Here is a 15,544-nt window from a genome sequence, read left to right as displayed (position 1 = left end):
ATTCCTTAGTCAAAGATTCATTGCCACTAAATTCAATAACTCACTTTCTAGTTACAGACAAACATATCGAGGTCTACCTCAGGGCGCTGTCCCCAACACAACTTTATTCAATATTTATATAAATGACTTACCCTCCCTATTAGAGGAATCAAACATGAAAACAGCACTATTTGCAGATGATATAGTTTTGTGGACTTCCGGATCTTACAGACATAGAGACAAAATTAAAAATTCTGCTCTTAAAGCTCTAAATCAACTACATGAATGGAATACATCAAATTTGATGACACTCAATTTAAGCAAAAGTAACTACCAAATATTCTCACTTGGTAAAAAACAAAGAGAATTCAATATCCAACACAATGGCCAACACCTTCCTAGAACTTATGAATTCAAATATCTTGGAGTTATTTTCGATAGTAAGTTAACATGGAGCAACCATTTGAAATACATTTCTGAAGAAGCTCGTAAAAGATTCTCCCTTCTAAAAAGACTAGCAGGAAAGAAATGGGGATGCTCTAGAAATACTTTCAACACTACATACAAAATGTTTATACAGCCAGTGCTGACATACTGCGGAGAAATTTTAATTACTTCACCTTTCATAAACGAAATAGAATATGTTCAAGCCCAAGCTCTCAGACTCATTACTGGTGGAATCAAAACAACTCCAATAGATTCTATGAGATTCCTTACTAATATTAACAGCATCAAAATGACAATAGAAGAAAAAGCACTGATTCAATATGAAAAACTTATCAGATTACCAGGAAACAATTGGCAATCATACAGTCCTCTTTGTAGATTGAAAACTCAAAAAAGTTTCATATCCATTGTTCAAGAATTAAAACAGAAAATCAATATCCCGAATTTAAAAGAAAACCTACAAATTAAACCAAACCCTTTAACTCTATTAAATACAGAATATAATCTAAATTTAACAGACGAAATACTAAAATCAGAAGTAAACAATGAAATACTAAAACAATTGTCTTTAGAGACAATTAATATTAGGTACCCTCCACAAAACTGGCTTCATTTATACACCGACGGATCCTTGATCTCCAGAGAACAAGGTGCCAGTGCAGGTGTTACATGCTGTCTCTTCTCACTTTATAGATCTCTTGGATATGGAACAACAAGTTTTGATGGTGAAATCATTGCAATAAGTGAAAGTCTCAGGAATCTTCTATGCCACATCAATAAATTTAAAAATGCAGTTAGGCCTATATTGTCAGACTCCAAAGCAGCTATTCTATCAATAGTCTCTAAACACACACCTTCATCTCAAACAGCAGAAATAACTAAAATGCTCTCTCAATTAATATCACTCAATAAAAGAATTGTATTCCAATGGATACCATCCCATTGTGGAATCCTGGGAAACGAGAATGCGGATGCTTTAGCAAAGAAGGGCAGCACTGCTACTTACAGACCTGTTACTAAATCTACGTATTACTCTGTGAAGAGATTTATTAAATCTACATACTTAGACTTCAACAAACAAAATTTGATCACTCAATCCCAAGGGAAAAAATGGAACTCTCTGCATCAAAATCCACAGTTAATTCCCGATTTACCACGAAAATCGTCTGTAGCTGCATTTACATTGGCAACAGGCCATGATTGTTTGGCCAAACACCTGCATAGAATTGGAATATATCAGTCCCCTAACTGTCCATTGTGCAACTCAAACCAAGAAATGGATTCGGAACACCTCAAAATCTGTGCTTCAGTGGCTGGCCATGATAATATCTTTGAAAAATATTGGAGTGCAAGAGGTCAAGTGACTTTGTTGTCAAACGCCTGGCATTAGAAAACAACAACAACAACAACAACATTATTATGTTCTGAGAATTTGGAATTGATAAATTGATTTGCATAAAAATATGAATCAAAGGTCAACTCCAATTTATTGTATCCAATTTTTTTGACTATCTGTAGACTCATAATTTTGGATTCAAATAGTAATTTCCCCATTTGTAGTGGGTGTAACTTTGTAATATTTCCCTCCCTGGCTTGCATGATAACAGTATATGGTGGAGTATCATTATGATCATAATAAGGAATAGTTAGTGGAATTTTGTTATTAACTGATGAGTCTGTCTTATCTTGTTCCCCAATTAGAGTATCTTGGTCTTTTGGGGCCATCCCATCCTGTGTGGGTATGATTGATTCTTGCGAGTTGGGCTTTGCCTTATCCTGCAAAGCTGATGTTTGAATTTTGGGTTTATTACGTTTAGGGTTCGTCTGAATCTTGTGTGTCGTGGGATTACGTGAATTTTTTTCTAGTATTGTATTAGGTTGGGTAGATATCTTGTCGTGAACTATATTTTCCGTTCCTGTAGTAGTTATTTGATTATTATCCAGCAGTGAGTCTCCAATCGGTGAATATCCATACTTTCCGTGTTGCTATGTGATTGATCCAATATGGCGTATTCCGAATTGTGTTCGTTCGTAAAACTTGTGAAGAGTAATTTTGTTTGTCTTATTATTGGGTGTGTATTGATATTTCCCGATGGAATGTAATTTGTAGCTACTGATTGCAATGGTAATTTTGGCGAAGGGGTTTCATTATTGCCCTCAGATTCTATGGTTACTTCTTGACTAACATTGAAGTCTAAGTCCTCTACCACATTATAATTGTTCAGCATATGAGTATGTATATAAATCTAGCCTATGAACGGAATATATTCCGTTATGTCTATTTATAGGCCCCAGGCCCTATTATAATTATAGTTGTGTCCCATCACTGATTTCAATTATTTTGAACCACTATCACTTCCGCACTCTATAGTTAATGCACTGGTTATTCACTTCACTAGCACGAACACTACACGTCTGTACTGTACTGAAGCTCAAACCGTACTGTCATGCCTCAATAAACAGCTGATTCCCGCCTCAAACTAATCAAGCATCAGTGTTGCCAACAATTGCTTAATTTAAAGACAGATACATACATTTAAAATAAAATAAGTATAGACCTATATTTACCTATTTAAAAAAGTATGACTTAGTCACAAAGTAGTTCAAAGCAGTATTAGCAATACAGAGCACCATATTGTCATTAATAACAAAAACAGCTTGAAGAACGGAATAAATCCGGGAGTAATTTCTTTCTTATAACTGACAAATTTTGTAACACGGTTTTTGATTCCATTTTGTACCTGATACATTAGTTATGTTTGATAATGGCATTTGTGGAAATAACTCAATTTAGTAAAATTTGGCATTTATTCCCTTCTTCAAACTGGTGATTCAATTCTGGAATTAAAAATAAAATACCGAAATTAAAAAGGGACAAATAGGGTTACAACGACTTGTACTTCAGTCAAACGGATTGTAACAACCCCAACGATTAGAATACCCTCCTCACCCTGTTTTTCGTTCTCCTCAAGATGAAGATAGAACTGATCTTCAAAACGTTGTGATCTACTTATGGGCAACATTCTGAGTTCCATGACCGACCTCCGTGGACTACACATGCCTCCTCGTACTGTACCTTGATGCTCCTCTGTTTGGGGCCCTCTTTGGACAGCAGTGTGTAGCCTCGGTAGCAGTGTCCCGGGATGTTGACAGCCTGGAAGTCGTGCAGGAGGGACACATACTCCGCGTCCAGAGGCCTGCCCTCCAACTGCAAGCATTGCCACAGCTGAGCTGATTTGTTTGCAAATGAACTCAAGGATTTCTTTATTACTATTATCATTAGTAATAAATATTATTATTATTAGTATTATTATTATTATTATTATTATTATTATTATTATTATTATGTGTCTTTTTTTTTTCCTTCCAGAAGAGGCTCGTAGGCAAATACTGCAGCCATACACTTATTGTGCAACCTCCTTATATTGAGATCATTTTGACGTCCTTAGGACTGCTATTGAAGCATGTGATTCATTGCTTGGTGCCATTGCATCAATTCAGCCACAGCATCCAGTTCTGACAGAAGCCCATACTTCATGCTGCTGCTGCTGCTACAACTGCTACTGTATTACTACTGCTACTACTACTCCTGCTACCACCACCACTACTACTACTACTACTACTACTACTACTACTACTACTACTACTGCTGTTGCTACTAGTACTACTACTGCTAATATGCTAATAGTAGTAATAGTAATTTATTCACCATAAAGATTTTTACAAATTATGGCTTCGTCAATCTTATTTCGAAGTCTTAATCTAGTTTCTGATTATACTATAAAGCATGAATTTGTAACATTGTTATTGCAGGACATCTGCTGACACGATTTAACAAGAATTGCAACTAAGATAGTATAAAAATAATAATAATAATAATAATAATAATAATAATAATAATAATAATAATAATGATATATATGTTCTTAATAGTAATAACGACCTATATGCCTTCACAATTACATATTAGTACTTTCATGCAAAGTCTAAAGACATAAATTCCTCTACAGTATATGGCATATGATGCAGCAGCAACCTGTTGACTATGCTTTTAAACTTCTTTTGTTTACTACTTATTATGGAGCTTGGAATTTTATTATACATATACTGCTATTACTATTAGTATAATTTAGTTGTCATCCTATTATACAGAAAAAAGGGCAGAAAAAGGAAGAAGATAAAGCAGAAGAAGTGTCAAGAAAGCAAAGTTAGAGATAAAAAGAGAAATATAGAGAAGACACAAAGATAGATAAAAATTGTTGGAAATGGAAGAGATAATAAGGGACGCAATCAAATGGAAAGAAAGAAAGAGAAAAATGACAGTAGAAAAAATTAGCAAAGACATAAACAAACAAGAATGGAAAAAAGAAGATCGAAAGGAAGGGAAATAGAAAAGGAGGAAGAAAGATAAACACTGAGATAGAAAAGAGGAAGGATAATAATACAAAATAAAATAATTGAAAGTACAGAAGAAAGTAAGGAAAATCACAAAGCACAAATAAAGAAAAGACTACGAAGGTAAGAGATAAATCATTAAGAAGAAAGCACTGGTACTGACGTCGTTGAGGATGACGTCAACAGCTTCTTTTGTACGTCCAGACGCCACCACTAGGCGGGGGATGTGGTCTGAGGGGGCGCCTGCTTTCACTTTGGTCTTGTGGTTCCAGTCCAGCAGGATGTGAGCGTTGGCACCGCCGAAGCCAAACGAGTTGATGCCGACAAGCCCGCCTCTCAGAGGACACTTCTCAGTTACCACCTGCAGACAGAGACCACCAGAAGCCATCAGGTGGTGATGGTACTGCACTGTAGCTGCCAGTGATGGTGATAATACACAGAATGCAACCAATGCGTAGATTAATTATGTAGGTTCAGTCCTACTGTATCTACTCACATAAAAGACGAACATTTTTCCATTAAAAATGCAGGATGCATATTACATGCAAGAAAAACTTTTTATGGGAAAGAAATATTAACTGACTGACATCCCTTCTCATGATAATCACAGCTGGTTTCAACATCGAAAATTCGGGTAATATTGAAAATAATCGATTGCACGACTTCAAAAGCATCGATAATCACTTATGTTTGTTGTTGTTTAGTCAACCGTCAGAAGACAAGTCTGAACCTCCCAAGTAATAGCAAAAAAACACCACTTATGAGGCAACTAGGCGAGGAGATAATGGGGTATGGTGGCTGGTTCCTTTCCCCCTCCATCGCATACATCGCTGACTAGCTACATATTACACTAGTCAGACTTCAGATGTATACAAACAATTGTTCTTCCTCTGACACATATCGTCAAGTGAGATGTACTGCCTGGTAATAGATGTACATATCAGCCAGAACCTCAATCAGAGGATCAAGTAGTAATACTGTAAAGTGTGTAACATACGAAATGAATAAAAAAGAGATGTAGCACAGTACACTCTAAGACTGAATACAAATGAAGCAAAAACTAGGTATACTCTGTGAATTTGAAAACCATTTTGGGTCCGGTAAGCTGTACAAATTATCAAGGTTTTTATTGTTAAGACTGTAAGACTTATCAAATCACAAATGTGATAAACACAAATATGCTGTTTTTATATAACAGATGAACGTTTTCGGTTCCACTGAATCATCATCAGATCATTAATAGACCCACAGACAACTTATATTATAAACAAACACTGAAGACATAGGTGTTAAATGTGAAGTAGACCTGAGTATATAATAGGATACAATGGTACATATGAAATCACAAGTAGAATGGGTTAAAAGGTTAAACATTAGCAATAAAATCTAGATATAAAAGAATAAAATTTGTTAAAATATGATTAATCATTCTAATATATATATAAATTAGAACTATGAAGAGAAAGGTAGCATATAGCAGCGTCTAAGGACATGTAAAACAAATCCATGTAATTGTAACATTATGTAACAAGTGCAGCATGAAGACTGCATTTACAGAATATCAGTTCGGTGAATTGGTACAAAATGATGGTGTAACAAACTGAATTGGATATACAGCTTCATGCATAGAGAAAGAAGATGCAGCCACCGGCGTGGCTCAGTCGGTTAAGGCGCTTGCCTGCCGGTCTGAAGTTGCGCTTGGGCGCGGGTTCGATCCCCGCTTGGGCTGATTACCTGGTTGGGTTTTTTCCGAGGTTTTCCCCAACCGTAAGGTGAATGCCAGGTAATCTATGGCGAATCCTCGGCCTCATCTCGCCAAATACCATCTCGCTATCACCAATCTCATTGACGCTAAATAACCTCGTAGTTGATACAGCATCGTTAAATAACCAACAAAAATAAAATAAAAAAAAAGAAGATGCAACGTTTGTAACATGTAAGGTCTTCTAATATGAAATAAATACGTACAAAAGATTACTAGGTTGGGGAAGATTAATGTTGGAAACTACTTTTCATGAATTTGGAAGGGCCAAGTAATACAAAATGGGATCACAAAGGGGAGAACCATGAAGGTAAAATATAAGAAGAATATATCCGATGCTGCAGAAGGACCAGCAACAAATGTTAGTGAACATTACATTTACAGAGTGTCTAAGTACCATCAAATTGAAAAGTAGAGGGAGAAGGAAGTGTAGTGGTATGCTGGAGATCACGTGTGTGAGGAGATTTTAGATTATAAAGTGGACTATGTTGTTCATTCAGGAGAGATATACCATTACTTCTGTGGCCGGGAGGAAAAAGGTCTTAAGTAAAAATTTTATACTTTTCAGGAGAGCAGCAGGAAGATTGAAATTGGTGTCAATTATAGAGTTTTTTTAATTAAGAGTTTTTGCCTGGATATTATTTGTTTATATTTCTTCTAAAATAGGTAATGTTGCTCATTTAACAATTTTCTTGATTATTTCCAAAAATAGCCGCACATAAGCCCTTTTAAGACTAGAACCCAAACTGAGTAGAAGGGACTATTTAAACATAAGACCTTTTACATTTCAAAATAAATGAGAAATGTAAATTATTATTCGGAATGCAAAATGGGTCTTAAACAATTATAGGACTGTTTACCCTGATGTTTTAAGTTTTAAAAGGAAAGGGCATCAGTATGTGATAAAATGGCTAAAATACAAGTTAGACCTTTTTAATAGGGAAGCATAGAAAGTAAACATGTGATGGTTTATAAGGAATAAAGTATTAAATATTCTTAAGTCCTTTATTCTGTGTGTGCTCGATACGAAACTTCTGCTATGAATGAATAAAAGCATCCTGTAAGTAACACAGTACCAAGTAAAACTGCCACTACTGGTTGTTATGACAGGAAGACACTGTTCAAGATAATAAATCTGAAACCATATTACTGGAAAATATAAAAACTAGGGAAGAGATAGTGAAGTATCAGCTCTATAGACATTACTTACTGCTTATCTGTATGTAAGTAACAAACACAGGCTACTACCTATGCATGACATGGGCCACAGGCTAGAACAGTTTCCCGTGAAATTGTTAAGAAAGTTGTCCCAGCGGGCAAGTTTATGTAACATATCAGCTTGGAAAGCGACGCAATTGTTAAAACTATTTTAAAATGAACTGGCTTTTTTCACATCTGTCACTGATTCTGGAGTGTTAAGTCAGATGGCTGTTGAACACCACGATATTTCTGTAGAATAAAGATTTGCTGTTCTAATGTGTACTGCAGTGCACTGAATGGAAGTCAGCTGTATACTAATGCTCTAACCTGTTCGTCCCTTTAGCCTGTCTTATGTGTCCATACTTTGCGACACAAAATCTTCCCATGTTCGATCCAGGGAAAATATTGTGAATTTATTTCAACTCAACAATAGGATTTTATTCTTCCAACAATAATTCCTTTCTACAATTCACCTTAAACGCTCTCGTCAACAATAGGATTTTCACTCAACACAGTATTCGTTATAGCACTCCACTGACGGCAATGACAATTTACTTGGACTATTACGAACAACAATGAACTGTTAATCTTAACTAATATTTACAAAGCACTATTTACAAATCAGAACTATCAGTTCTCAGTTCACAGTTCTTCTAGCTCAGTCACTCGAGTTCACAGTATCTCGAACCACAGACCTTCAGAGACAGTTCACTGTACTCGAACTCAGGTCCCTCCAACTGCGGTCCACTGCATTCGAACTCAGGTCCCTCCAACTGCGGTCCACTGCACTCGAACTCAGGCCTTCGGATGCTGTCACAGTTGCGGACGCACACTCGAGCCGAACTCCGGTACACAAGTAGGCTTGCTTGCTCTGGCTTACTCACTGACTGGCTGACTAATCAACTGAAACTGCCCGAGTTCGCTGGCGTTTCTTCTTTTATAGCGAAATCATAGTTACGAGAAATTTCTACGGGTGTCCTATCGAATTATCTGGATATCTCCACTTCGACGGACTTCTGGAAGAGTCGGGAGGGTCCGTCCTCCCCCCCCTTCACTCCGCACGAGCAGTTGCGCGCGCACACCTCCCCTCGTCGCGTTGACGTAATACACCCCCTCTGCCCTTCAGCATGCAGATGCTCCCCATACCAGCGTTTCGTCTGCCGCGCGCCCTGTTGGACGCGTGTTCAAACCCCGTTGCAGCTGTCACAATATACAGATTATATACTTGACAGTAGTGTTTGATCTCTAACAATAATAGGCCAATGACATATAGTGAGAGGAGAATCTGTTTTCTGGCAAACACTCTGTAGTTATCGTGCTTCAGTGGGCACAGATTATGAAGGGGCGCACCTTTAAGTCACAGTCAGGATGTTTGTGTGTTCTGCCTTTGTAAGTGGAGTCCAGCCTTGTGTCTAGAGAGAAATCTAAACAGGCTTGAAATAAACCCTGCTAGGATAGCAAAAACCTCTAGAAAGGATATCCATGCAGACCACGACATACAGATGAGATATAAATATTCATATCATATGAATCAAGCAGCATCAGCACTGACCTTGAGACGTCCTTCTGCCAGGCCATCCACCCCTTCCCGGCGATTATCGTAGTGCAGGTTGGGGGGGATAAAGCCCGTCTCCATGGCGACCACCATCTTGGCGATGGAGCACATCCCAGCCACTGGCTCGGTGTGGCCAATGTTGGACTTGACAGAGCCGATGAGGAGAGGCTCATCACGGCCAGTGCAGTACACCTTGTCAAGTGTGGCCAGCTCCTCAGGGTCGCCAACCTGCGCAAACATTGCACCTCAGAATTATGCAACTTCTAGTCTTGTAGTCTGTATTGCTAAGAGAGTATTCACCTAACTCAAACATCACCTCAGTCAAACATTTTTTCTGCAGCTACTCTCTTACTGAAAATAAACACAAAAATAGAACAAGATCAGATTATTCTGCAAACTGAAGTCCATTATTCTCAACATTTACCTATTTCTCTGACAGCATCCCAAGTTTTTGTTATACCAATCTTTCAATTTGGAGGCAAAAATCTATGTACAGGCATTTCCAACTTAAGTGACATAAAAGATGGAATTGGTAGGTGAGAAAACTTTACTACTTCTTGGAAACATATGTATTGCTGGAGAATAAGATTCTCAGCAAATATTTGTGTGAAGTGAATATATATTTTTAATTTGTACAACCGTTCTTTTTTAATGAATTTAAATACTATTATAGGCACAATCATGCCATGGTATGAAAGAAAAATTTCACAACCTCGAGCGGGAATCGAACTTGCGACTTCCTGGTCTCCAGTCAGGCGCTCTACCACTGAGCTATCGAGTTCGTCTCACGCCAAAGGCTCGGAATTATCCTTTCATACTGGCGACTCTGTTATAGAGTACTGTCCATAGCGTCTGATCTAGTCAGCACTGCTTATGGGTGGAAAGAAACTTTACAAATGTAATCTTCATCTTACGATGTTTGGGTGACGTATACACGTCTGTTGATGTGACATATTAATGAATTTAAATACTATTATAGTCACAATCATGCCATGGTATGAAAGAAAAATTTCACAACCTCGAGCGGGAATCGAACCTGCGACTTCCTGTTCTCCGGTCAGGCGCTCTACCACAGAGTCGCCAGTATGAAAGGATAATTCCAAGCCTTTGGCGTGAGACGAACTCGATAGCTCAGTGGTAGAGCGGCTGACCGGAGAACAGGAAGTCGCAGGTTTGATTCCCGCTCAAGGTTGTGAAATTTTTCTTTCATACCATGGCATGATTGTGACTATAATAGTATTTAAATTCATTAATATGTCACATCAACGGACGTGTATACGTCACCAAACATCGTAAGATGAAGATTACGTTCGGTTTATTTGAAATACATTAAAAATATAGAAAATGTACAATAACGACGTAAAAAAGGCTAAAAAGGCATTTAACCTTAAGCTAGGCAACAGGAGCTAAAATAGGCAAAAAAGGCAAAATAAAAATTGAGCCTATCATCTCCAAATGTGTGGAAACGTGTTTATCTCTAATAGGTCTTTCATACATACACTTTAAAAAAGGCATTTTATCTAACATCCGGGCTCTAGTTATTAGCAAACTTCGCATTTTAGATTAAATGACTATTTCTTTCTGTAGGGATAAACTAAAACTAGTCAAATATCTTCATATTTTATAAAAAATATGAACTTTTGAAAACGGTTTACTTGTGCCTAAAATATCTATTTTGCTGAGACTTTTTTTAAGGTTTTAGAGTCTAAAATTTCCTATTTCAATTTGTTACAATATATTATTTAATTGTTTTAGCGGTGAAAGAGAAAGTTTTGAATGTCATGGGGTAGGTATGGTTCAAATATCCTGTAATAGTTTGGTTGTAGGAATGAAGAAATTCCTGGAAGCTGTCTGGTTTTGTTGAGCACTTGAGCAGACAGCAGGAATGTGATGAATCAGGAGGATGTAGTTCTCCGTAAAGAAATCAGCAAGGCAAATATTGCTAGAGTTAAATAAGCATCCATTGCTTCACTATCACTGGGAAGAATTTTTTTCGCGTATAAAATGGTTCTGTGTAAGAAAAGGCAAAGTTTCACAAAAGAAAATTAGAGAAAGACGTTGTTATGTATTGCAATGTCAATAATGAATAATGTGTTAATTATAAATTCATTGGTAAATTAATTAATTTAATTGTAATATGAGCACTTATGTATTAGCAGCCTTAGCGCAATGAGGCCATGTATGCATTAAATATTAAGTACCGGTATTCATAATTTAAGACTTAACAAAAATAAAGTTTCCAACCGCAATATAATTTTTACTGTTTTTGTCACTGTATACCGTAATGCTTAATACTCACTAATTAATTGAATTTTTATAGTTACTGTAGTTTGTGTGGATAGATATTACATTTTAGCTGCTGACATTGTATTTTCAGATACTTAAATCTGTGTTTTTAATGCCTATTTTGATAAATTCAGGGTCTATTTTAGGTGCTTAAAGGTTAGTTTTTAAGTGCCTCAAAATCCGAGATCTAGTATAAATAAATATGGTTTAATTAACGACGCTCGCAACTGCAGAGGTTATATCAGCATCGCCGGATGTGCCAGAATTTTGTCCCGCAGGAGTTTTTTTACATGCCAGTAAATCTACTGACATGAGCCTGTCGCATTTAAGCACACTTAAATGTCATCGACCTGGCCCGGGATCGAACCCGCAATCTTGGGCATAGAAGGCCAGCACTATACCAACTCGCCAACCAGGTCGACGAGATCTAGTTATTAGCTTTTAAGTGACATTTTCTGTAACAAAAGTTATCAGAAACAATTCAGTCTTTGAATTCTCTGTTTTCTGTTCAGTAGCAAGGCCCTTAACTTGTCGATATTCGCCTCTATTATACAAATAACGTACATGGATATCGCTAATGTCGAGAAGCGTAGATTACTTAGTTCGCCAGGAAATGCCCTGAGTGCAACACTTGCGGTGAGTCTACATTACTTTCGTAATGAATTATGATAGAGAATTGTTGGGATGTCATGGGAGAACCGGAGTACCTGGAAAAAAAACATCTGGGGTGCCTGGACCACGGGATTCCCAACATACTGTAGGTTATAATACTGTGACAGCCAGGATACGATCTCGCGACGGGCAGAAGGAGGGCAAGGTCGGCGGTGGCTCGGCGCGGCAAATGAAGTTGCGCGCGCATCTGCTTCCTGGGGCATGTGCTGTGACGAAGGGAGAGGGGAGAAATCCAGATAAGACTAGATAGGCGCCATCTTCTGGGCATCTGTAGAAATTTCCAGCATCGTACTTTCCGGAAACTATGGTTTAGTTATAAATACGAGACGCAAGTGAGTTGTTGCAGTAGTTGCTAGCCAGTCAGTCTTGTGTAGCAGTGAAGCCAGCTTCGAGACCGGAGCTCGACTTGAGTGTGTCCGCAACTGGGGGAGCGTCCTGGAGAGTGCGGCGAATCCGGAGTCTTTGGTCCGTTGTGCAGTGGACTGCAGTTTGGGGGACCTGAGTTCGAAGTTCAGTGGACTGTCTCTGGAAGACCTGGGTTCGATAAACTCTGAACTTGAGTGAATGAACTAGATGAACTAGCAGAGCAACGAACTGTGAACTGAGAACTGACAGTTTTGTTTTGTAAATAGTGCTTTGTAAACATTAGTTAAGATTAGCAGTATATTGTTGTTTTCAGTAATCCAAGTGAATTGTCATTATCGTCTGTGCAGTGCAATAACGAATACTGAGATGCTGTGTGGAGTGGAAATCCCATTGTTGACAGGAGCATTTAAAGTAAATTATAGAAAGTGATTATTGTTGTTTTGAATAAAAGTTACATTCTTGTTTTGTATTAAAGTTACAATACATGATATTTAGGAAAAAAAATTCCTTTTGTCGCCGGGTATTGTACCCAGTAACTTCCAGCTTTGCGAGCTGAATGCTCTACCAACTGAGCTATGCAGGGAATCCGTCTACAATGCCACCCCGATCTCCTCTCCTTAGTTTATGAAAACTACTCCATGTCTTGACATTAAGTCATTATAGAGGAGCACATTTATATTAAATGACTTTGTGACCTTCCAAGAACAGTTATGTACTGCTAACACTTATATTTTGTTGCACAACAAAATACAAGCTAAAAATTATTGAGAGTGAATCGACCGTTCTAACCATAACAATGAGTATTTTCAGCCGTCGATAAGTTGAGTGAAAGTTATGTAAATGTTGCCCCCTGACCAGCAAATGAATAACAGAAATATATACAACATATCACAAGAAAATACGAATATTTTATTTTATTTAACACTTTCACTAAACAGGGATTGCCTAGAAGACAAAGTATACCACTTACAAAACAAAATTTTGAATATTACATATTACATGGATAATTGGTTAAGAATATAAAAACAATGCAAGAAAGAGAAAAAGACAGTAATTACAGTGCAATGTCTTATCTGAGGTGATTTCCTAACAATGCAATCGAACCTTTCAACGCCAGTAAACAAACATTGCTAATTACAGATGATGGCAAATGAAAAGCCTTGCATAGATCAACGAACTGCTTCGGGATGGATCCTCTTGCTCCGACCATCAAGCCTATTACTTCTATCTGTTGTAATTGATATTTGTCTTGATAATACGGGATTGTTGGTTCATAGATGAATTGTTTTTCCTTATAGACATCTTGCAAGTCTCGAAACGAACTGTAGGGTAAATTATAAAACCTCTCCGATGGTCCTGGAAACGATCATATCTATCCTACGAGTGCTGCTGGTGGTTGATAGATCATAAACCTCTTCGAAAACAGTAAACCCAGTATTACGCAGTGCTTGAGCAATGGCGCTTCTTATTTTGTGGTGTCTGGTATTGCGCAAAGCCTCGCCATGTGGGCAAGAACCGAGGATGTGTGGGAGAGTTTCTATCTCGCTGCTGCAATAACGGCAGCAGTTGTTGTCCATGGTCCTTCCCGGTATGGCACGAACTGCTGCTATGTTACCAGCCATCCACTATTTCGAATATAGATTTGACGTTGAGGGTGTTTTTAATTAAAGTAATTAATTTAAATCTTCATAAGCTTTAATCACTTTTGTTTTGCAGACATACAGAATATACTGTTTCTGTTGGCACTGTGTTTTGTACAAGGAAGAACAGTCAGAGAAAAATCTTTAGGGTCAACTTTGATTACATTTCATACCGATTTCTTAAAAATATCAATTTTTCATTGTTACTATGTTACAGTGAACATATGTAATTCTCAGAAGATGTTATTGTACAAACTTACCATTAATAAAATGCCTTCTTTGGTTAAGTAAAAATTGCAGTACTCTAGTACACACTGATTGACAGACGAGACATACCGAAATATTTTAGGTGTTATGGATGGGAAAGAATTTATTGTGACAATTTGGAATGAATGTATTGTAAACTTTTTATACTGAACAACAATGTAATTTTATTATCTCAACAATAACTCTTCACTCTCTACAATTTAATTTCACTCCCGTCAACAATGGGATTTGCTCTCCGCACAGCAACACAGCGTTCGTTATTGCACTCCACAAACGACAATGACAATTTACTTGGACTATTACGAACAACAATGAACTGTTAATCGTAACTAATATTCACAAAGCACTATTTACAACACAGAACTGTCAGTTCTCAGTTCACAGCTCGTTTGTCTTGGCTAGTTCTTCTAGCTCAGTCACTCGTGTTCACAGAATCTCGAACCCCAGACCTTCAGAGACGATAAGCTGCACTTCGAACTCAGGTCCCCAAACTGCGGTCCACTGCACTCGAACTCCGGGCTTCAGGCTCCACAGTTACGGACACAACTCAAGTCGCGCTCTGGTCTCGAAGCTGGCTTCACTGCTACACAAGACTAACTCGCTTACTGCCTGTAACAACACTGGCTTACGGACGGACTGACTAAAACTTGCGTCTTCTCTTTTATATAACCAAACTATAGTTACGAGAAAGTTCGCGGTCAGAATGGCATTCTCGAATAATCTGGATATTTCCACTTCGACGGACTTCTGGACGATTCGGGAGGGTCCGTCCCCCCCTTCACTCCGCACGTAGCAGTTTGCTTCCTTCCTCACTCGGCAAGTAGCAGATGCGCGCGCAACCAGCCCATCACGGCCGACTTAGCCCTTCCTCTGTCGGTCGTGAGATCGAACCTCACGTGGCCGTCACAGTATTTTTTAAGTATCAGAACACTTATACTTTGTATTTTATAAAATTAGAAAGTGAAAAAAGTTCAA

The 15,544-nt window shown here is 37.9% G+C and overlaps 1 protein-coding gene across 1 annotated transcript in view; it reads right to left on the bottom strand.

Annotated features, from left to right (window-relative positions):
• Positions 1-15,544, bottom strand: part of LOC138711961 (fatty acid synthase-like) — a 116,608-nt gene that overhangs the window by 93,257 nt on the left and 7,807 nt on the right. Inside the window, exons 6-8 of the mRNA XM_069843282.1 lie at positions 9,336-9,566; positions 4,985-5,182; positions 3,503-3,634 (exon numbers count right to left, since the gene is read on the bottom strand). Coding sequence (XP_069699383.1) covers positions 3,503-3,634; positions 4,985-5,182; positions 9,336-9,566 — 561 coding nt within the window. The remainder of the gene's footprint in view (positions 1-3,502; positions 3,635-4,984; positions 5,183-9,335; positions 9,567-15,544) is intronic.

The sequence above is a fragment of the Periplaneta americana genome, chromosome 2 (genome assembly GCF_040183065.1).
Source record: "Periplaneta americana isolate PAMFEO1 chromosome 2, P.americana_PAMFEO1_priV1, whole genome shotgun sequence".
Lineage (NCBI taxonomy): Eukaryota > Metazoa > Arthropoda > Insecta > Blattodea > Blattidae > Periplaneta > Periplaneta americana.
Note: the sequence above shows the minus strand (reverse complement) of the source record. Positions and strands in the feature narration are given on the sequence as shown.